Source organism: Rasamsonia emersonii (assembly GCF_000968595.1).
Source record: "Rasamsonia emersonii CBS 393.64 chromosome Unknown ctg1118621760003, whole genome shotgun sequence".
Classification (NCBI taxonomy): Eukaryota; Fungi; Ascomycota; class Eurotiomycetes; order Eurotiales; family Trichocomaceae; genus Rasamsonia; species Rasamsonia emersonii.
Window position 1 is genome coordinate 86,472 of NW_013563284.1, and position 21,550 is coordinate 108,021.

Below are 21,550 nucleotides of genomic sequence, written 5' to 3' on the forward strand. Positions count from 1 at the left end.
CGGACAGTCGAAGCAGACGTCGCCGAGCACTGTCTCAGGCGGTGAAATTGGCCGTCTGTCTGACTGCCGTTGATACCTGATTGATCGGAAGAAAAGATCAGCATCCCTGTTGGTGCACAAGACAAGTCACGATGGTGTTGAGCCCGGCTTTTGCGGAGAGTTTCAAGCGAGAGACATGGGCTTTGTACAGTATTGGAATTCTAGGAGCCGTGCTTCGATTGTGAGACAACCAATGCACCCGGTGTTTTCGAGCCGTGTTGACAAAGGGGAATTACAGTGTTGCAAGAATTCGACGACTCGGCATACGAAACCTCCAGACGGATGATTACTTGATGTGTTTCGGTGTGGTGTGGTACACGATCTTATGTGTCGCCCTCAATGAGGTCGCATCCGGAGGAGGATCGAATTTGATGACGCCCCAGGATATTGCGGCCTTGACGCCAGCAATCCACGCAGAGAGAGTGCGAGGGAGTAAATGGGTGTTCGTCTCCGAGCACGCCTTTATCCTGACCATCTGGAGTTTTAAGGCCTGCATGCTTGTGATCTATGCCCGCATCACGTAGGCTCCCCTCCTTCTCGTCAGCTTGGTTTCCCATAGAACGCTGACGTCTTTCATGCTTATGATGCAGAGATGGACTCCGGCAAAAACGTCTGGTCAATTATTGTGCTATCTACGTCGGCCTCGGGTTCGTCGGCACTGAGCTCGGCTTGTTCCTCACCTGCCTTCCGCTGTCCAACTACTGGGCTGTTCCAACTCCGAATCGTGAGTCGATCTGTCCAATTTGTTGCTCGCCTTCCTAGCTGACATCGGGCTTTCTTTCTTCATTCTTCAGCGCAATGCTCCACTTATCAACACTATGAGATCATCCAGGCCTGTTTCGCGATTACGGCCGATATCTTCATGTTGCTCGTCTCAATTCCGCTCATTCTCAAGATCCGCGTTCCTCTGAAGCAGAAATTGATATTAGTTCTTCTGTTCGGCATGGGGATCTTCGTCATCGTGGCCGCCGTGTTGACCAAGATTTACTGTCTCGTCCCGAGTCTGATTTCATACATCTACATGAACTGGTACTTCCGAGAGGCGACCGTTGCCATTCTGGTCACCAACCTGCCGCTGGTCTGGTCGCTCCTCCGCGACGTCTTCCCCGGTCTGAAGAGCTGGACGGGCGGTTCGAAAAAGACGTCTGATCGGTACCATACATACGGTGCCTGGAGTACTAAAGGGACCGGCCCTCGTAGTCAATACGGGCCAGGGAGCCGAGTGCGATCCACCTACGATATGCAGGACTTGGAGCAGATGCCTCAAAAGGAGTCGGGTTCCGTCAGTATGCGTCAGAGTGATGAACGCGGGGACATGAGCAGCGACGAGGGTTCTGCTCGCGCCCTCCGCATCCGACAAGAGATTACAGTGACGGTGGAACATGATAACCGAGAGTCGGGGGTGCCTTCACAACTGTGGGTATCGGAGGGGCACGCCACGCCTCGATCCAAGACGCCTTAGTAATGTGTTTATGCGTTATGTCTGTATAGTCATTTGCATGATTGTCTCTGACCCACAAAAGTTGTCTACGTGATGGATTAACGAGATGGATTTGCTGGTCCAAAAAATTCGCTGCTTACATTGTCTTCCGGTTTCTTTTCCTCCTTTGCCTTGTTGCTCGGCGTCGGCTGAACGGATGATGCGAAATCGGCGCGCAGATCTGAATGATGTGGACCTGACAGGGGCCCACAGCGTCTAGCGTCGCGCCATCGATTAGCCTCTCAGGGGTTAGGGCCGTAGGATCATTAGGATGGATCTTCAGACTCGGCTGATCCTACCTCCGTACAGACGTCGACTCGGCAAGGTTTGCCAAATGCCATCGTGGACATTGCGTCAACAGTGATGTTATCAATAAGAATTCAGATCTCAGGCCCTTCGAAATAAGAATATGATCTTGGCGCTGGTTTTAGGCTTTACTGGAAAGGTTCCGCATCCTCCCGATGGATGAGTTCTTCCAATCGACGATGGACAGTATGCCTACGTAGGCAACTAGTCACAGACTTACAGCGCGCCCTGCAAGGGACCGGGAAACTGTGGGGAGCTGGCCCCATCTCCACAAGTGCTGACATTATTACGGAGTAGGCCACAAATCGGCTCGTCTGGCGGTAAGCACTAGGCACCACGGAGAGGAACCGAGGCCGGGCTGAGGACCGGGGGATAAGGGATTGCGAGTTTGCCGGGGAAGATGGCCGAAACAAAACAAGCACAAAAGGAGATCAGAAGCATAGCTGCTTACGCAATTACTCGGTAGCGAGCCTACGATCCACCCGGCCAAAGTTCAATAGACCGATCACCAAAATCAGAAATGGTTAGTGCAACATTAGTGAGGATGGCATTGATTGACGATCTTTGTCAATTATCAGCCACTGGCCTCTCGAAATGCAGTCATGCCCTGCCCGATGGCTGCAGGGATCTGCAATCTTCTTCACGGAGGGCACCGGGACGATCATATCGCCATGTGTGAGGTAGATCTGGGACAGGGTCCATTCTAGAAGACATGCATGACCCAGATGACGTCGATGACTCTATACAGTACTCTATACTCCGTATACAGGATTCATCTTCCGCACCTGTCAAAGCGCATCCTACTCTGACGTCTCCGTCTTCCGCGCGGAGTACTCCGTGTTCCAACTTCCGGGGGGATATTGTCCTCGACTTGCATGGAGTACGGAGTGCTCATTCCACGGGACGGAACCGGTCTTCCTGAGCCGATGCGAATGTCTGGCCTTCATCGAGAGGACCTGGAGTAGCAAAGACCATGGATGCAAGTGGGCCTGTACCGGAGTCGGTACCGCAGAAGCAGGTCTGGATCAGGGACCACGGGCATCCTAAGATACCCAATCACGTTGACTACGAGTGATGTTGGAGTCGACAGCGTAAAGTCTAGATCTGTTGTCGTACCGAGTATTCTAGGAGTATTTTGAGTTTACGATATATTCCGGTCCACTTCGCCTACACAAGTGACAAGGGTATCCTCTCCGAAGAATCTTAAGCGTTTTATCTGTACACCACAGTAACTAAAACAAACTTTAGAAATTTCTTGCATCCTCTGTTCTAATTTTAGGTTTCATCATCTTAAGATGTCTTGTCGCATCTAACTAAGTGGAGAGAGGTTGCAATGTTATTCATAGCGTCCGTAGAAAAGAGAGACACCTTGCCTCAAGATACCCATCGCAAGATAGAGAGGAATTTTCTTCGCTTGAAAGCAACTACCTGTAGAGTCTTTTTCTTGTTTTTCTAACCACCTTCCCGATACAGATGTAGTGATGTTATCATGTTATCAACACTGCTCTGTATCTGTTATCGCCAAGAATATCAATTAATTATTACCCCGCAGTAAAGACCCCTCCAAGTTAGCCTAGGTAATAATACCTTCAACATCGACCTTTTTGGCAAGTAATATGTAATTCCATATCCTGTGTACTTGCTCAATCTTCATACTTCTCATCACATCAGACGTGTCACGTGAGTTTTGAATTGGTTCAATTCAATTCAATTCCAATAGAAAAAAAATATAAAGATGCCGTCTTCCTTTCTCGGCCTGGAGGGCCTGCATGTCTTTATCACTGGCGCGGCTGGGGGGATTGGCAGCCAGGCGGTGCGGGAGTTCCTAGGTTCGTTTGTTCGTTCGTTCCATTCCATTCTATTTCTTCTGCATACCTAATTAAATCGTCTTCGTTGGATTGAGTAATCTACGAGAATGAATTTACATAAATGCGTTTTTTTCGACCAAGTTTTTTTTTTCCCCATTTGTCTTGGTCTAAATCGCCAAATCGTGTTGACTAGACTGTACCTTAATAATCTCTCGTGTTTCGACTATCTTCTCACTGTCTATTATTGATGATCTCTCGAACAGCTCCTGACAACCCCAGACCAAGGATGCAAGGTCACCGCCCATGACCTCCGTCCCATCCAGCTGCAGGCCTCCTCCGATCCAGCCCGCCTGTACACCCTCACGGGCGACATCTCGGACGAAGAGTCGATCCAGTCCTGCATGGAACAGGCCCGGAAGCGGTTCGGGCCGATCAACATCCTCATCGCCAACGCTGGCATCACGGACGAGAGCAACGCCTACCCCATCTGGGACCTGCCGCTGGACGTGTGGGAGAAGACGTACCGCACCAACATCCGCGGCACTTTCCTGACCATCAAACACTTCCTGCGGTGTGCGCGCGCCGCGCAGGAGGCGCAAGGCGGGGCGGAGCTGGAGAACTTGGCCATCGTCGTGACCGGCAGCGAGACGGGCAAGTTCGGCCAGGCAGGCCATGCCGAATACGCGTCCGGCAAGGCCGGGCTGCAGTATGGGCTGGTGCGAGGGCTGAAGAATGAGATTGTGCGGTTGAACCGCAACGCGCGCATCAACGCTGTTGCGCCCGGATGGGTTGATACGCCGATGATTGAGGGCCGGTTGGACGATCCTAGAGAACTATGGGCCGAAGCGCAGGCTACGTAAGTGCTCCTATCAGAGGTTGTTTGTCTGTATGTATGTACTGACTGATATGCAGTGTCCCTCTCAGAAAGATCGCCAAACCAGAGGATGTCGCCCGTGCGATGGCCTTTTTGGCTTCTCACCGTGCGGCGGGCCATATCTCGGGGGAATGCCTCAGCGTGGACGGCGGCATGGAGGGCCGTTTGATCTGGAGAGAGAACGAAGTTGTCAAGACCTCTCCTGACAATGCCAGTAACAAGGACACATTGTCTGGAGGGCGCCCAGAGACCGGCTTGCAGACTATCCCCCGGTCAGTTCCCAGACCGACACGGAACAAGATCCGGGTGGCTATATCTATCGATTTGGACGCTGTTTCAGGATGGCTGGGGACGGGTAGGCTGCTATGTCACCTACTACAAGGATGCTTTTTCCTTGTCAATTAATTCATGCTGATCTGGATAATACAGGATACTCCCCCGAAAACATCCTCGCCGACTACTCCGCCGGGTTCTTCGCTGCCCGCGTCGGCGTCCCACGACTGCTGAAGATGCTGAAGAAAGTCGGCCTCGCCGACCGTGTAACCTGGTTCATCCCTGGCCACTCTGCGGAAAGCTTCCCCGACGAAGTGCGACAGGTGGTCGAGTCCGGGTGCGAGATCGGCCTGCACGGGTATGCCCACGAGGGGGCATACTCACTCACGGTCCAGCAGGAGCGCGACGTCTTGGAGAAGTGCATCGAGATCGCGACCCGACTCACGGGTAAAAAGCCGGTGGGATATCGGGCGCCGCTGTATCAGGTCCGGGAGTCGACGTTGGACTTGCTGGAGGAGTATGGGTTTGAGTATGGTGCGTCTGTCTACACTTCTCCAATAGGTATGACATTATTCTAATGTTGATGACATAGATGCGTCTCTCACCGACCACGACTGCCATCCCTTCTTCGCCCCGCGCCGCCCACCTCTACAGCCGATAGACTACAGCAAACCGGCCTCTAGCTGGATGCACCCGGTTCCCAGCAGCAGTAGCAGCAGCAGCAATCAGCACGACCGGCGCCCGCTAGTCGAAGTACCCTGCAACTGGTACATGGAAGACATGACACCAATGCAGTTCCTGCCGCACGTGCCCAACTCGCACGGGTACGTGGACGTGCGCGTGGTCGAGCAGCTCTGGCGCGACCGCTTCCTATGGATCCGCGACAACGAGACGGACGAAGAAGACGCCGTGTTTCCGATGCTCATGCACCCGGACACGTCCGGGATGGCGCACATCATCGGCATGGTAGAGCGCATGATCCGCTGGTTGCAGGAGTGGGAGGCGGCCGGTGAAGTGGTGTTTGCCAGACGGGCGAGATTGCAAGGTGGTGGAGGGAGAGGCATAGATAAGACGTAGACGAGCGGAGCGAGTCGTTGAAGGGTTGTATGTAAGTAAGTATTTACCTATATACTGTACATGTACTGTATGTACGTACCTCAGATTGACCGATAGAGATACGATCAGTAGATAGATAGATGTCCTTGATATGAATGAAAGATGAAAGAATGAATCAAAGTCTAGATATCAATCCTGTATATTTATATATACGCTAGTAACATTACTACAAGACCATATATACATATTCTTAGGTAGAGAAGGGGAAAATAAAGTGACTTGAATAAAAGAAAAACACTGTATAATCTTGTGAACTGTATATCTGTATGTATGTCTATATTACATGAATGCATGTGTACATAACATCATCAATCATCAATCAATAAACAAGCACAAGCAATAACAATCAATACAATCCCACCCAAACGCCATGCGTGCCATGCCATGCAAAAACAAAACCAAAACAAGAAAAGAGAACAAACAAAAGGCTTGTCTTTTCATAACTTCATCATATCAACAATCCTGGCCGCCAGTTTATATTTACTCGTATAGATCCATGTCGCCGTTATTCTCCTCAATCTCGGCGACTGCCTCCTCCGAATCGACCATGTCTTCGTCGTCCTCCATCTCGCTGTCCGTGTGGTTGGGCAGCACGTCGATCCGGCCGTCCTTCATGACGACCTTGGCCGTCTCGCCTTCCTTGATGGCTCCGCGCAGCAGCAGCACAGCCAGCCGGTTGAGCACCTCGCGCTCGATCAGCCGCGACAGTGGACGCGCGCCGTATGCGGGCGAGTAGCCGGCGTCGCCGAGGTAGTCTTTCACTTCGTCCGTGCATTCGATCTTGACGTCCTTGCCGTTCTGCTCCAGACGCCGCTGGATCTCGCCCAGCCGCAGGTCCACGATCTGCCGGATCTCGCGTTTCGTGAGCCGGTTGAAGATGACGATGCTCGAGATCCGGTTCAGGAACTCGGGCAGGAAGTAGTCGCGCAGCGCGCCCATGACCAGCTCGCGCGTCTGCGGCTCGATCCGGCCGTCCTTGGCCGTCGGGCGCGACAGGTATTCCGCGCCCAGGTTGGACGTCATGACCACGATGCAGTTCTTGGCGTCGACGATCCGGCCTTGGCCGTCGGTGATGCGTCCGTCGTCCATCAGCTGCAGCAACACCGTCAGCACCTCCTTCGCCGCCTTCTCGACTTCGTCAAACAGCAGGATCGAGAAGGGACGCCGCCGCAGGTTCTCTGTCAGCTGTCCACCGGCGTCGTGTCCAACGTAGCCTGGAGGAGCGCCGATCATGCGGCTCAGAGAGTGCCGCTCCTGGTATTCGGACATGTCGAACCGGATCATCGCCTTGGGGTCGTCGAACAGGAATTCCGCCAGCGCCTTGGTCAGCAGCGTCTTACCCGTGCCCGACGGCCCACAGAAGAGGAAGCTGGGAGGCGAGTTGGGGTTGGCCAGCCCGGAGCGTTGCAACCGGATCGCATTCGACACCGACTGCACAGCTTCCTTCTGACCCACGACGATCTTGCCCAGGTGCCTCTCCATGTGCAGGAGCTTGTCTTTCTCCGTGGTCTTGAGTCTCGTGACCGGGATACCGGTCCATCGGGCGACGATTTCGTTGATCTGGTCGGGGCCGACAGCATCCGCCAGGAGCGTCTCACCGTTGGGGCCCATACGAGCCCGTTCTTCGGCATCGGCCCGCGCTCTTTCTTCTTCGAGCTTCTGGATGTGGGACTGGGTCTCAGGAATAGCGTAGTATTCAAGATCGGCAGCGGTCTGGGTGTCGCCCGAACGCATAGCCTCGTCTCGCTTGACCTTGAGCGTGTCGAGCTTCATCTTGGCGTCCTGGATATCCTTGCTGCGTTTCTTCTCCCGCTCGTATTTCTCGCGCAGTGGCCGCAGCTCTTCAGACACATTGGCAGCTTCTTGCCTGGCCGCCTCCAGGCGTGCTTTCGAGGCCGGATCCTGCTCGCGCTCCAGGGCGTGGATTTCAATCTGCAGCTGACGCAGCTTTCTCTCCAGGTTGTCGAGCGCTTCTGGTTCAGACTCGCGCGTGACGCGGACTGCAGCTGCGGCTTCATCGATCAGGTCCACTGCCGAGTCAGGCAGTCGTCGAGCGGTGAGATAACGAGCTGCCAGCGTCGCGGCCGTCACGATAGCACCGTCCAGAATGTTGACACCGTGGTGAACTTCGTATTTCTCTTTGAGACCTCGGAGGATGGAAATGGTCTCATTCACCGAAGGCTCCTTGACCAGGACCTGCTGGAATCGTCGTTCGAAGGCCTGGTCCTTTTCGATGTACTTGCGGTATTCACCCAGAGTCGTGGCACCGATGCAGTGCAGCTGGCCTCGGGCCAACATGGGTTTCAGAAGGTTGGCGGCGTCCATGCCTCCCTCGCCGCTGGAGCCAGCGCCCATGAGCAGGTGGATCTCGTCGACGAAGAGGATGATCATTTCGCGCGACTCCTCGATCTCTTTGAGGACGCCCTTCATGCGCTCTTCGAATTCACCACGGTATTTGCTGCCAGCGACGAGCGATCCGACGTCGAGGGAGAGCAGCTTGCAGTGGGCCAGATTGGCGGGCACATCAGCGTTCACGATCCGGCGAGCAAGTCCTTCCACGATGGTGGTCTTTCCAACACCGGGCTCTCCAATGAGAACCGGGTTGTTCTTCGTTCGTCGGGTCAAGATGCGAATGACTCGTCGGATCTCTTCTTCACGGCCAATGACGGGATCGATCTTCCCCTCGCGCGCCAGAGCCGTCATGTCGACGGTGAATTTCTTGAGGTGCTCCTGCTCCTCTTCTGCGTCGGCGGTTTTCGAGTCGACCCTCCGGTTGCCGCGAATCTGCTGCACAGCGTTCTCAATGAGCTTGACGTTCGGGATGTTGGCGTCGGCCAGGGCGCGCTGGATCTGGCCGTCCTGGGCGAGCGCCATGATCAAGTGGTCGACGGCGACATAGCTGTCTTTCTGGGTCTTGGACAAGTCGGTCGCGGATCGAATCACCTTGGCGAGAGCAGGGGAGAGGGCGACGGTTTCTGGCGGAGGATCTTGGCTGGGTTGGCGGACCAGCTGCTTCATCAGAGCGCGCTCCAAGAGCTGAGGGTCGCCATGGGCGCGCTCGACGACTTGTTTGAAGAGAGGCACACTCGGGGCTTCGGACGGTCCTGAGGGTTGCTTCGCCTCCTCGTCTGGAGGCGGGTTGAGCAAGGACACAGCGAGATGGAGGGGAAGGAGCTGGGAGTGGGCATATTGTTCGGCGAGGTTTTTCGAGTCGAGCAGGGCTTTATTCGCCCTGTCTGTAAATTGCGCACCGTTCATGGTGAGAGGAGTAAGCGAGAGTGTTGACTAGGAGGAACAAGTTCAAACCGTCATATGTCGTTCGCCCTAGACGGGACGAAGAGAGGTAGGGAAACCTCAAGCAAAGTCGAATGGCGCGTGTCAAACGAGATGTCAAGAAACTGTGAGGAGGAAAGAAAGACAGCACGAGGACGGGGGCGAGCGCTGGAGGGTAATATAGGCCGTCGTGGGCATTGGAAGACGCTTCCGGCATGCTCTGGACGGGCCCCGCGGGTGCGCGCCGCTTCGCCCGCCTTCCACATTGTTCTCGCACCCGCTGGCACCATCGACGTCACGTCACGTGCCGAGTCATGATCTCACCCGGAGGCGCAGCTCTGGCTCAGCCCATGAACTGGCATGAAGCAGCCTCCCTAACCGTTTGGATTTAGGTTGCTTCCGCAGCGGCAGCGGGCAGCTCGCATCTGGAATCCTGCCCGATGCAGTTTAGAACAAGGCATTCAGGCATGCACGCGGTTTCGAGAGCGCTTCTTCGCCACGTTGCCCCTGGACGCCCGACTGTTTCTCCCTGGTTCGATGCTTCGCCACAGACACCGCGGACCGCATTGCTTCGACCATGCAATCCTACATGTGCGACGATTGCCCGACAGATCAGAATACAGTCGACGATGATGCTGGAGCTCTCTGGAGTCGTCTGTAGATTTGCGCTTTGGGAATAGCGCCATGTCACGTTCTATCTCAGCCGCTATACTCGATCCGGTTTAAGTCACGTGATAATAACGTGACGATACTTTATGGTCACGTGACTTAGCAGCAGGTCGTCGATTTCGTATTCTTGTCACGAGCCTAGAAAAGCTCACAAGACGAACTAGTATAAGTCGATATACGCCCAGCCAATTGTTCGATAAGAGNGTTTAGTGCCGCTCTCAGACCAACAGGGCTGCCTCGTGGCGGCAGGAATGGTCGAGCGGGCCGTCCGAGCAGAGCGCGGCAGCGGGTCTGCCTAACTGCCTACCTAACATGACGATCGCGATTTTACTACTCCGTAAGTACTTCGTAGTAGTGCTTTGTTGCGGATGGACTTGTACTGTTTACTCCATAGCCATCATGGCAACACACTGACTTGGACGGATCCAGACGCAACATTCCAGTCAACCATGGACACTTGCCTGCCTAGGTCGCCGGCTGATGACGTCAAGAAGGGAGGGGTTCCGTTTGTGAGATCTGCCTGATGCGGCAACCGTGCCATGCGATCTGTGGCATACCACTAGAAAATAATAAACTTACGAGATACTTTGCTTGTCGCGACTCAGAAAGCAACAAAAGAGACCTTGGATTGCTGCGTGGGGGAACACTGCAACAGCATCCCACCTGTCGAGTGACATGGTCACTGGACCTCGTCCTGCGGAAAGACTGCAAGTTACCTGCCTAGACGAGTCAAAGCTGTGCGAAACACGACGTTATTATATAATTTCCGCGACGGTTAGAGCGCTTGCCACCTGCCAACCAAGGACGATGATTGCCTCGTCCATCGTGCAGGCTCCCCCTTGCTCGCGACGCAAGGTCCCCTACGGGCTCTACCGAGGAGCGTGCCTGAGCCTCCGACCACCCCTTCGCTCGTGGCTCTGCCTTGGCTCGCGCAGGGATACTAAGTTTTCCGATCCAGGTAAATCTCTGAACTGGTGGTTTTTAAGCCGTTCTCTGGAAGCCAGAGTCGTGTTTACTTTTGCACCCCTTGCCTTTTGCCTATTGTCTTTCTGACACCGTTCGAGTGCAGTTCCTGGCAGCCGGTTTAAATAGTCCTGATAGTCGCTTGCGTGATCCGACGCATCTCTTGTGTGCTTGCCCGATCGACCACTACGATTGGATCAGCCCCGATTAAGATGTCCAACAAGCCTATTTTCGTCGCGACCCATCCCCGGGCGTGCTCCACTGCGTTTGAAAGGGTGCTGTATCTCTTTATTTCTTCTTTCCTTCCCCGCTGACTGTCTCACCAGGTCTTTATGCCCGCCGTGAGACTCTGCGATGCATCCACGAGCCGTTTGGCGATGCGTTCTACTACGGTCCGGAGCGCCTCAGTGAGAGATACGAGGAGGATGAGCAGGCGAGGGTCGCCAGTGGCTTTAGCCGCTCGACTTTCAAGACCGTCTTTGATCGGATTGAGAGGGAGTGCGCTGAGGCTGAGGCTGAGGTCCGATCTTTCTGATATTTTCTGTCTGATAGCTATTCCCCTTGCCACTGGTTTTCTTTGAACTCCAGCATCTGGCTGGAGAGACTTGACTGCCTATCCATCATCTCTGGCCAGGGTGTCCATATTACCACCGTCCTTCCACCGGAGCCACTCTTCACCTCGTGCGATCGATACTTACCGTGACAACAGGGAAAGCGCATCTTCATCAAAGACATTGTCCATTACCTGGTCCCTCCGGACGGCAAACCCGCCAGCATCGCCCCGTCTCTGCTGAAGGTGAAACGCGGCATAGGCACAAATGGCGAAGTCAACGGGCATAGCGACAGTCACGCCAACGGAGTGAATGGCGTGACTGTCAACGGGAATGGGCTTGTTTCTTCTAGCAAGCCCTACCCGTACGGGACGGAGGCGGAACCGGGCAACCCGACCGTCGTGCCCACCGAGCTCTTCTCCCGATTTCACTTCGCCTTCCTCATCCGCGATCCGCACTACAGCATCCCGTCGTACTACCGGTGCACCATCCCGCCGCTGGACGAGGTGACGGGCTTCTACGAGTTCTACCCGTCGGAAGCGGGCTACGACGAGGTGCGGCGTGTGTTTGACTACCTGCGCAAGGTCGGCCTCATCGGACCGAAGATCGCGACTGACGATGCTCCCTACCAGAACGGCGTGAACGGGACCGCGAATGGTACTGGCCACGGAAAAACCCAGGGCGTCGAGATCTGCGTGGTAGACGCGGACGACCTGCTGGAAAACCCAGCTGGGGTACTCGAGGCGTTCTGCAAGAGCGTTGGCCTGAAGTTCGAGCCGGAGATGCTGAGCTGGGACACGGAGGAAGACCACGCGAGAGCCAAAGAAGCGTTCGCGAAGTGGAAGGGGTTCCACGAGGATGCGATCCATTCGACTGGACTGACAGGACGTTGTCAGGTGAGGCGTCCTTTCTCCGAGAACGATCCCCCAGACTAACACAAAGTCCCCTCACTGATCCACAGAAAAAGAACTTCAAATCCGAGGAAGAGTTCGACGCCGAATGGCGCGCGAAATACGGCGAAAAGGGCGCGCGCATCATCCGCGAGACGGTCAACCGCAACATGCCGGATTACCTGTACCTGAAGCAGTTTGCGCTGAAGGTGTAGGTAGGCAGGTAGCCGATCTTGTCAACAAACGAGCGGAACACGACGACGACGACGATGATAAAGGATGAATAAATGAGTCGTTCTCTTTCCCCCCCCCCTTCACCCTCTTTTTTGCTGATTATCACCGATCCTCATCCTTTCTTTGTGAAGGATGACATTTTTTTTAAAAAAAAAACAAAGAAAGAAAGAAAGAAGGTTAACAAACCTATACTGTTATAACCTATTGCTTAAAAAAATCGCTTGCTCAGTCTTGACTTGACCTGACTACAGTAGCTAGTTAGCTACCTAGCTACCTAGTTTACAGCTACTGTAGTTAGATTACTTGCTTACTTACTTGCTCGATTACTTGCTTAAAGAATGAAGAATGATTTTTATTTCTAGCTACTCCGTAAGCCTTTTCTCTTCATTTCATTGCTTTTCTTCCTCCCGTTGTACAGTACAGTACATAGATACACATAATTGACCCTCGAAGTAAGTAAGTACTCCGATATCTAGATCTAACGCTTAAGTCAGGGCAGTAAGTAAGCAAACAAACAAGCAAACAAGAAAAAACCATAGATATACCTAGCCATACAGGATAGATAACGAAACGAATAAATAATTTTTTTTAAAAAAGTAATGTATCTATACATATATTGTGTACACAAGCCTATATTATATGAATGACATGCCCGACATGACATGATATCAATTGCATTGCATTGCATTTTGCTCTTTGCTTGTTCATGCAATGTCGTCGTATCAGTTAGTCAGTCAGGTCACATAAAGCGAAAGTTGAAGCGAAAGCAAGAAAAAAAAGGCAAATAGAAAGTAGTCCTGCCTGGGTCGAAGTGAAAAAAATAAATAGAATTGAAATGATATGATATGATAGTAGTAGTATGATTGGATAGGATAGGTAGGATAGGATATCCTGATCCTAGCAAAAAAAAAAAGAAAAAAAGATGAATATGTCCCATACATAACATAACACCGCATAACATCCCATCAACATGAAAGCGAGGAATAAGCGAGCCCGAACTGATCTGATCAGATTGATAGATAGATAGTAGATAATAGTAGATAAGATAACGTTGCGTAGTCCTCCGTAGTAATAAGACACAACACATCAATCAAACCATATCAAACGAATCAATATTTTCCTCTTTCTTTTCTTTCGAAGGAAACAAAAAAGATCGATTGCTTGCTTGCTTGCTTTCATACTATACAGCACTGTATCCCCCTCTCGCACCAGGCCCCTGTAACGTGTTGATGACTCGGCGGACCCAGTCCTGGAAAATATACGGAATGTCTCGGATCGTGTCGCCGTGCGGCAGGAGATCCCAGCCCCGGGCCCCGTAACGATTGTAGTTGAGCCAGGATCCGAAGATGAGGTAGGCGGCTGCGCAGAGGAAGCCACTGCAGCAACGTCAGCATGAAAACTGACGAATAAAAAAAAATATCTGGGCACTCACATAATGATAATCCACGTAAAGAATCCCCAATGACCGCCAGACTTGGGATTGTCTCGCACGTAGTTTTCGCACGCGTACTTGGTCCTCCAGTCCAGTCTGAGGATGTACGTGTCGTCGACGAGCTTGAAGCTCCTGAACTTTAGACTTCGGCCGGCATTCTCCTTGTCCGTGTCATCCTCGTCCTCATCCTCATCGCCTTTGTCCCGACGTCTCTTCTCTTCGCCGTCATCTTCCGTCTCGGCGACGTCTTCCAGGCCCTCCAGCCCCGTCCGGTCAGGATCGCACTGGAACTCAATCACGGCCGCCGTTTCCTTGGGCTCGGATTTCGGGGTTTCTCTGTATTCGCCCCCGGTCAGCTTCACCAGCAGCCCGTCGGCGTCCGGGTCATTTTTCTTCAGGCGGGTGACCTCGGGGTCCTTTTTGCCGTGACCGAGATGGTCGAATCCGACGATGGGGAACGCTCGTTTGACAATGTTTCCATCCTCGTCGCTGTCCTTGGGTATTATCGTTTCGAAGCCGCAGACTGCAAAAATCATGGTCAGATTGAAGATCAGCAAACAAGCGGATCGGATACGGCAAGCGTACTGTTCTTCGAAGTCCCGCATTTCAAGCCATCCCGGATCGAGGCCCCCTTCAGGATGTTGCAGATGTTCAGCACGTACGTCGTGTTGACGATGTAGTCGTCGAAACGGTCGACGTGGTAGAGCGAATGCACGCCGCCCAGCGGACTGAGGTCGAACTTGACGCCCTCGACGCTGACGCGCGCGCAGTCGAAGCCCACGGCAGAAGCCAGGCCGGGAAGGAGAGAGAACAGCGCAAGCGAAGTCGGCGTCTGTATTCGCATGGCGGCGGCAGCAGACAGGTTGACAGGCTGACAGACAGACGTCGTAGCCAGGGAGCGCAGCCGACGACGGAAACGGAGGAGCTAGCTCAGAGCCACCGCACCGCGAAGCGAGAATTTCGTCAGGGCAGTCGCACGGGCAAAAGAACAGGCAAGGATAAGAATATCAACAACGTCAGGACGCGACAGGTCGTGATAGACGGTGAGATGGACGGGTCAGGGTGTTGCTAGTTGCGGCGGTGATGGCGATGCGAAGGCCAACCGCCAAATAAGAGGAAGAAGCGGGACTGCCCGAACGGGAGCTGCAATCGGCTGCCTTGAGATCCGCAGCCAGGCTGCCAGTCCCCGAGGGCATGATGTCACGCGACAACCTCAAGGACTCTGAATAGGCGATTTCGGGAGATATAACACTGAATCGATCTACTGTCAGGATGATGCAGGGTGTTGCAGGTGAACTGCTTATACCAGGCACTGTTTACAGCATCTCAGCGAATGGCAGGATCCATAGGAGAAATCCTGATAGAAGCGCGTACCTTACTTAGCCACGGACAATACATACTATTTACATGAATTGTAGCTTCGTAACAAATACAAGCATCTTTATATTATGTCTTTCAAGTACTCTATTAAGTATGTACAAGTACTGTACTCTACGAGTAGTAAATCACTTGTCCGCCGACGCACGGACCACTCCGGCGTGGAGCAATTCCAATCGCCTGCACCACAGCACTATCAATCAGTCAATCAGTCAGTCATAAACCTCATTCAACAGCTATACACAAAACAGACAGAACATACAGAACAAATCCCAACCAAAAATGCTATCTCATCATCGCATGGTGAGTTCCACCCTTTCTACGTAGCCTAGCCTCTCCATTTCCTAGGACCCTCTCTCGATCATCCACGTACCTATATATGGCACATCACCCCGCAAAAAAACGACGAGTGAAGAAAAGAACACACTATCAACAGAGAACACCACTCAAGGACTGACATGACTACAGCTCTCAAAAGAAGACGAAGCCTCTGCAGGCGACGACACCGAGGTGCGCCGCGAGGACCAGGACAAGATCAACCGGTTCAGCAGATTGCATCAGCGGGAGTCGATGCTGGAGGAGCAGTTGAAGGCGAAGAGGGTGAGTAGCACCCTTTATTCTCTTGTCTTGTGATTCTTTCCTTTTTTTTTTCGAAGGAAAAGAAAAGAAGGAAGAATCTTCGAAAATTGAATTGTGCAGAATGCCGCGCACTCTATCCATATCTACTATTTGATATCATTTACACCTCCAACATTAACTGAAGACTAACCCTGCCACGAAATAAAAAGAAAGACAAAGAAGACCTCGAAGAAGTATCCACCGAACTAGAACTCGCCGATGAAGACGAATTAGTACCGTACGCAAAAACCCCTCCCCCCCCCCATCCCCCGCCCCCTTTTATACAATCTCCTAAAAATGGTTTATAGGTACAAAATCGGCGACTCCTTCATCCATCTCCCTCTCTCGGAAGCCCAGGCCCTCCTTGCCTCTTCGACGGAGGAGCTTGATGGCGAGGTGTCTCGTCTGGAAGAATCCCTGGCGGATCTGCGAGAGGAGATGCAGCAGCTTAAAGTTGCGCTGTATGCGCGGTTTGGGAGGAGTATTAATTTGGAGACTTAATTTGAATTCTAGTCTCTTCGACTTTTTCGAACTTTGTTTTTTTGTCTTGTTTGATTTAGGCTTATGGCTAGGTGATGACTACCTACCTGGATCTACACAATTGCATTTGCATGATTGCATTACATTCCAAGGCTATCATGTCCAGCTCTCTAGAGATGAGAAGTGGTATTAAATAGGAATGACCTTTGTACATACATACAAATACAGGGTTCACCTCCCTGCTTCAACCCCCAGCGACATCGAATCGAATCAAATTCATCATATCGTGCCTGTCATGTCATAGAGAAGATGAGAATGGCCATGGATTAGTCTGATTAAATATTGGGCATGATATAAACTGAATCTTTGCAAGTATGCACGCTGCTCCGCCGTATCGATGATGCACCGGTGAGGTATCTCTCCTCGTCCCTGAACCAGGGAATGATGAATGATGAATGACGACACCACGCCAGCCTTGAATCATAACCCTAAGTGTTGAAACAAAACAAGAATATCCTCATCATCATGATCGAAACATAGCCCCTGGGTATTGCTCGGTGACTCCACTGGCACAACGCCGTATAAACTCATCATCAAAAAAAAAATTTCACCTTCACAGGTCAACCTCTACACCCGTCCGGGCCCTCTTCTCGACTGGAAAGACATTATTGGCGAAGACAAAGTCATGACGACGTTTTCAAGGACACCTTGCGCCCTCTGATCTCATCGCAGATGAAGAGAACACGCAAACCATGCGAAACTCTCGATGTAGAACTATGATAGCAGACAGACCGGCTGACTAGTCGGGCTAAATGATATTGGCGATCGTCATGCGCGAATTGGCTGGACTGGACCGTTGCAGCGTGGGGTTGCTCTCGGCGCTCAGTTTGGCAGGTTCAGGAGGCCTCGACGCCGGCGCAGGCGGTGCCTCCCTTCGCTCAAACGCCCGGTGGCCACGCTGCAGCTGTTCATTTGCGAGATACTGAACCGTCCGCTCGATCCAATCCCAGCCTTCCCATTCGGCTTGTTGCTCGTCCGCGGAGACGTCGGGACCCCTGCGCACGGCATCGCGAAACCCGGGGGCATACGCTCCCTGACTAGACACCGTCTCCAGCTGGGTGCCCGTCTCGCTGCCTTGCCAGATCCAGCTCCCATCCGTCGTTCCCTGCATGTCTCCCGAGACATAGGCGATGATTTCCTCATCGCGGTCGAGCGGTCGCGTGTCATTCACCCGCAATCGATCCAAGAGGCGTCGCAGGAAAAACGCAACATACCGCCCGCAGGACACGTTCACGCTGCGAGCGTCGCCGATCGTCTTACTGGCCTGGACACACACCAGAGCTGCGGAGAACTCTTCGCGGAAGAGGAGCACGAGCAGACAGCGCCAGATGTGCGTACAGAGCATCGTCGTGGCCGAGGATGTCAGGAGCGTCTGCCAGTCGCCGTGGGCACTCACATATCCATGCATCGTCGAGGGGGGAGGCGGGTGCATGCATCGGGAGAGAACCCGGGTGGTATCCAGCGCGATGGATAGGCATTGATCAAAGGCCGGATATCGCACCTCAGGCGGACACAGAGGGGAGATGTTGTGACGGTGGAGGATGAATCGCGCGTTTTGGAGGTAGATAATGGGAGCCAGAGAACGGGGATCGAGGTAATGGTCCGACTTGGGGTGATACTGGATGGGGAAGGTCGCGAGGCAAGCATTGAAATGGCGCTCGAAGATTTCCAACGTGGCCGAACTGATCACCGGCGATCTCAGCGTCTTGGTCAATTGACCGAGCGACCGAACAACATGAATGGTGGCCAGCAGCGGTGTCGTCTGATGGCCTTCGGGCACCCGTCCACCTTCCGAGATGAACTGCTCGTCCACCGGGCACGGAAGGTCCACGTCGCAGTCTTGGTCGTTGATGGAGATGGGCTTGCCCAATTCCAGGGGAGAGGAGCCTGTCCCAAGCATAGATCCCCCACCACAATCGTTTCCTCATCTCCCCTTCGACAGCTGGCCATGGACCGGATTCAATGTGCAAGCCCAGGTCTTGAGCCAACCTCACCGCCGAACCCAGCCACACCCAGCTGGCCGATTTCGAGTTCATTTCGTACAGGCAGATGCTCATGAGTAGCGTCACGCGAGCCTGGTCGAGAGTGAAGTCGTCCCGCCAGACGTCGACCATACTGTTGACCACGAGCAAATATTCCCGGGCATCCCGCTCTTTGTTGCGTTCCAGCGTGTGCATGGACCCGCAGGCGAAGACCCCGAACAAGACCGCCGTCCACTCTCGAAACGCTCCGCGCAGGGAGCCCGTTTGATAGACCTTCTCGTATTCGGCGACGAAACTGGGCCAATGAATGATGGGGAGAACGGAGTGAATGCACGTGTAGTACTGCCCCAGCAGCCGATCGGCGACGGCCTTGGGCGGGAGGGACGGCGCCGCTTCTGCCGAGAGCACGGAGGGAGGGCACAGTTGGCGATATGGAGGGGGTACTTTCATAATCCCCCTGCCGTAGTTGCGAACATGGGCTCGCACTTCGGAGAGATCCTGCATGACCGGAGGCCGGGTCCGTCGCGGGGGACGACAACCGACGTCCGGCAGCTTCAACACGGGCTGGCCGCTCGAGTCAGAATCGATATCCATGACATTGTCTGCTCGCAGCATGCCCGATCGAAGTTGCTGCAGTTGCTGCTTGGTGGTGTTCAGTTGCTTCTCCAGATCTTGCACTTGCCTGGTCACACCTCATTATTAGAAGCTGAACGACGAAGGAAGCGGAAGGGGTCGAACGAACTTGATGGAAGACATGCGCCGGTTCGTTTCCTTGGTGAACTGGCAACGCACTTTGCGATTCGAGCATTCCGTACAGCTGGTCGACTCGGATGCATCGCACTGGGGTCTCCACAGATTAACTTCCCATGACTTGGAAGATTGGGGAGGTAGCAGTTGCTGACCTTGACTTTGCGCTCACGACAAGCATCGCAGCTGGGGTCTTTTCTCCTCTGTCGGTAGGCTCTCTTCTGCGGCGGCTGCCCTGCAGCGGCGCCCATCTGAGCCTGCACCAGGCCCGCGCTCTCAGGAAGCGATCCATTGACTGGAGGCGCGTCCGTCAAGATGGACGAACGCTCCGCGGGAGACCCGGATCCTGAATCGTAAGAATGCGAGTAGGGAGGAGCAGTCGTCATTGGCATACCGGGGCCCTGCTGGGCGGGAGGATGAAGCAGATGAGCCATTTGCAGCCCGCTGTTGGGTCTGCTCGGAGGAGCGGATGTGAAGGCGGGAGCGGGAGGGAAAGCAGCCTTGGAGGACGCAAGCGACGACGACGACGACAACGACAACGACGATGAATCATAGGCGACGCCTGGCTGGCTGTGATTAGGCGCCTGGGAGTGGAATGAATTCATCATCGTAGAGACGGCCGTCCAACGTCCTCATGGGGGCACAGAAAGCAGAAAACCGGATCTGGGGGACACGATCATGCGATGGCCGGAGAAGCCGAACCCCACAATGCCAATAAAGCGCTGACAGGCCGACCACGCACCAAGAAGGGAAGGTGGAAAACGGCAGAGAGGGGATTAAGCAATCCAAGACGTCCTCCAGATCTCGAAGACGCTGGAGGAAACCGATTGGAAGGCGCACAGAATCCAGGCGTCCGGAAGGTGGCGAGGCGGAGGGCAGGCAGTCGGCTGTCAGTACTGACAGGCTACAGGCCCTTCGGAAGCCAATGCTAGCGTGACGGGGCCTGGAGCGCGCCCTGATATTCGAGAGTCTTGTCGTGGCGTTCTCGCGGCCAGCAGCGAAGGATTGTCGATCCGTGCGAGTCGGCAGGCGCAGCAATGGCAACCATCAGGCGGCCATGGCGGTGCTCCTCCGCACGCCCACCGTGTAGCCCGGGATGCCAGTAGGAAGCGGACGCGCGCTGGGGGGATCGACCATGATGGGGGGAATAGAGAAGAGGAGGAGGGGGGCCCGACAGCAGCAGGACTGGAACGTAGAAGTAGATGCGCAGGGCTTAACCGTGGACGATGGTTAGCCTCCCAGTCGGCTGGGGAAGTTTCGGATGGCAGAGCAGCTGAAACAGGCCGGCGCGCGCCAGACGGCAGCAGCGCGGGGTCTGCTTGCTTTGGTGCACAAGCAGCACGCATATCATCTCCCAGATGGCCTCCCGAGCCCGAGATTCGCCAGTGCCGCCATCACAGGGGCCCGTTCCCCGCCTCGCATGCTTAGAGGTAGCCTAAGTAGGGGACCATGCGCTCCCCAGCCGATGGATCGCCCGCCAGCGCAGCGTCAATTCAGTCAAGCAACGCAACTCGGATTATTTCCATCCTATGACTTGGCTCGACGAGCCCTGCTGGGTCCCGCACTGCTGGCGATGGGCCCTGCAGGCTGGACGGCGGAAATCATAAGTTCATAACCACGGACAGAGAGCCTGACCGCTGCTGTGGCCAGGGTGCTGCCCTAGGCAGGGACGCTGCCCATCTTAAAAAAAACAAATAAAAAAAAACACGCGTGGCTACGAGGGCGAATTCGGAAATCAGATCTCCCTTTGGCTGCTGGAAGATGCTTCCCGAGATCGCCGAAAACCTTGACCAGACTAGTACGGAGTCACTGTAAGCAAAAAGGCTGCGAGCTTAGGCCTGCGATCGCCTGTCGTGGCTCAAGTCCGGTGGGTTCGCTGAAGATCACCTCCAGCCGGCGCTGCCACCGGCAACGGCGCCCGGAACGAACGACGCCTGTGAGTGAGAAGGCTGGCAGCTCTTGGCCGCCTATCCCTTCCCTGCCCGGCAACCCACCGCAGCCACGGCGACAGGATGCCTTCCGTGTGTGATCTGGCCCGGCGCGCTTCCGTCCCTGGGCCCTGGCCACATGGAACACCAGGTCGAAGCCGTGTCGAACAGCGCGGTGGAGTGATCTACGACGTGTTCTCCGGTCTGCGTCCTCCGTGTGGACGAATCATCGCGCGTCGTGATCGACGATCTTTTTCTCCTCTCCTCCCGTCATTGGCGGTCCACGGCGTCGAGACCAGCAGAATCCTCCAAGGCGCTGCTCCGTCATCTCCCTGAGCCGAGCGCGAGTCCGGAACAGGAGACGACAAAACTTTGCCAGCAATGGTTCGGGGTTGTTCGTTACAACGGTCAGCATGGACAGAGGGACCACCAGGTGGACCCTGCTCGAGA

At 54.1% G+C, this 21,550-nt stretch overlaps 7 protein-coding genes across 7 annotated transcripts; 4 read left to right on the forward strand and 3 right to left on the reverse strand.

Moving 5' to 3' along the window:
• Positions 1-131: 131 nt before the first annotated feature.
• Positions 132-1,501, forward strand: T310_1814 (uncharacterized protein; the record flags this gene model as incomplete). Its single annotated transcript, XM_013475320.1, has 4 exons — positions 132-220; positions 278-559; positions 630-763; positions 834-1,501. The coding sequence occupies 4 exons, from the start codon at positions 132-134 to the stop codon at positions 1,499-1,501; spliced, it is 1,173 nt and encodes a 390-aa protein (XP_013330774.1).
• A 2,059-nt stretch (positions 1,502-3,560) lies between these two features.
• On the forward strand, positions 3,561-5,857 carry T310_1815 (Glucose 1-dehydrogenase; the record flags this gene model as incomplete). The annotated part of the gene is made up of 5 exons (XM_013475321.1): positions 3,561-3,654; positions 3,913-4,489; positions 4,546-4,862; positions 4,937-5,341; positions 5,373-5,857. The coding sequence occupies 5 exons, from the start codon at positions 3,561-3,563 to the stop codon at positions 5,855-5,857; spliced, it is 1,878 nt and encodes a 625-aa protein (XP_013330775.1).
• Positions 5,858-6,376: 519 nt separating this feature from the next.
• Positions 6,377-9,154, reverse strand: T310_1816 (Endopeptidase Clp; the record flags this gene model as incomplete). The annotated part of the gene is made up of 1 exon (XM_013475322.1): positions 6,377-9,154. One exon carries the CDS (start codon positions 9,152-9,154, stop codon positions 6,377-6,379), a length of 2,778 nt encoding a protein of 925 aa, XP_013330776.1.
• A 996-nt stretch (positions 9,155-10,150) lies between these two features.
• On the forward strand, positions 10,151-12,457 carry T310_1817 (uncharacterized protein; the record flags this gene model as incomplete). The annotated part of the gene is made up of 6 exons (XM_013475323.1): positions 10,151-10,175; positions 10,268-10,347; positions 10,421-10,796; positions 11,128-11,321; positions 11,511-12,248; positions 12,314-12,457. The coding sequence occupies 6 exons, from the start codon at positions 10,151-10,153 to the stop codon at positions 12,455-12,457; spliced, it is 1,557 nt and encodes a 518-aa protein (XP_013330777.1).
• A 1,199-nt stretch (positions 12,458-13,656) lies between these two features.
• Positions 13,657-14,752, reverse strand: T310_1818 (Autophagy protein Atg27; the record flags this gene model as incomplete). Its single annotated transcript, XM_013475324.1, has 3 exons — positions 13,657-13,852; positions 13,909-14,431; positions 14,494-14,752. 3 exons carry the CDS (start codon positions 14,750-14,752, stop codon positions 13,657-13,659), a joined length of 978 nt encoding a protein of 325 aa, XP_013330778.1.
• A 604-nt stretch (positions 14,753-15,356) lies between these two features.
• On the forward strand, positions 15,357-16,687 carry T310_1819 (Prefoldin subunit 4; the record flags this gene model as incomplete). Its single annotated transcript, XM_013475325.1, has 8 exons — positions 15,357-15,379; positions 15,410-15,496; positions 15,537-15,588; positions 15,754-15,885; positions 16,074-16,141; positions 16,212-16,364; positions 16,417-16,569; positions 16,612-16,687. 8 exons carry the CDS (start codon positions 15,357-15,359, stop codon positions 16,685-16,687), a joined length of 744 nt encoding a protein of 247 aa, XP_013330779.1.
• Positions 16,688-17,191: 504 nt separating this feature from the next.
• On the reverse strand, positions 17,192-19,780 carry T310_1820 (C6 transcription factor; the record flags this gene model as incomplete). The annotated part of the gene is made up of 3 exons (XM_013475326.1): positions 17,192-18,330; positions 18,446-19,064; positions 19,118-19,780. The coding sequence occupies 3 exons, from the start codon at positions 19,778-19,780 to the stop codon at positions 17,192-17,194; spliced, it is 2,421 nt and encodes an 806-aa protein (XP_013330780.1).
• Positions 19,781-21,550: the final 1,770 nt, after the last annotated feature.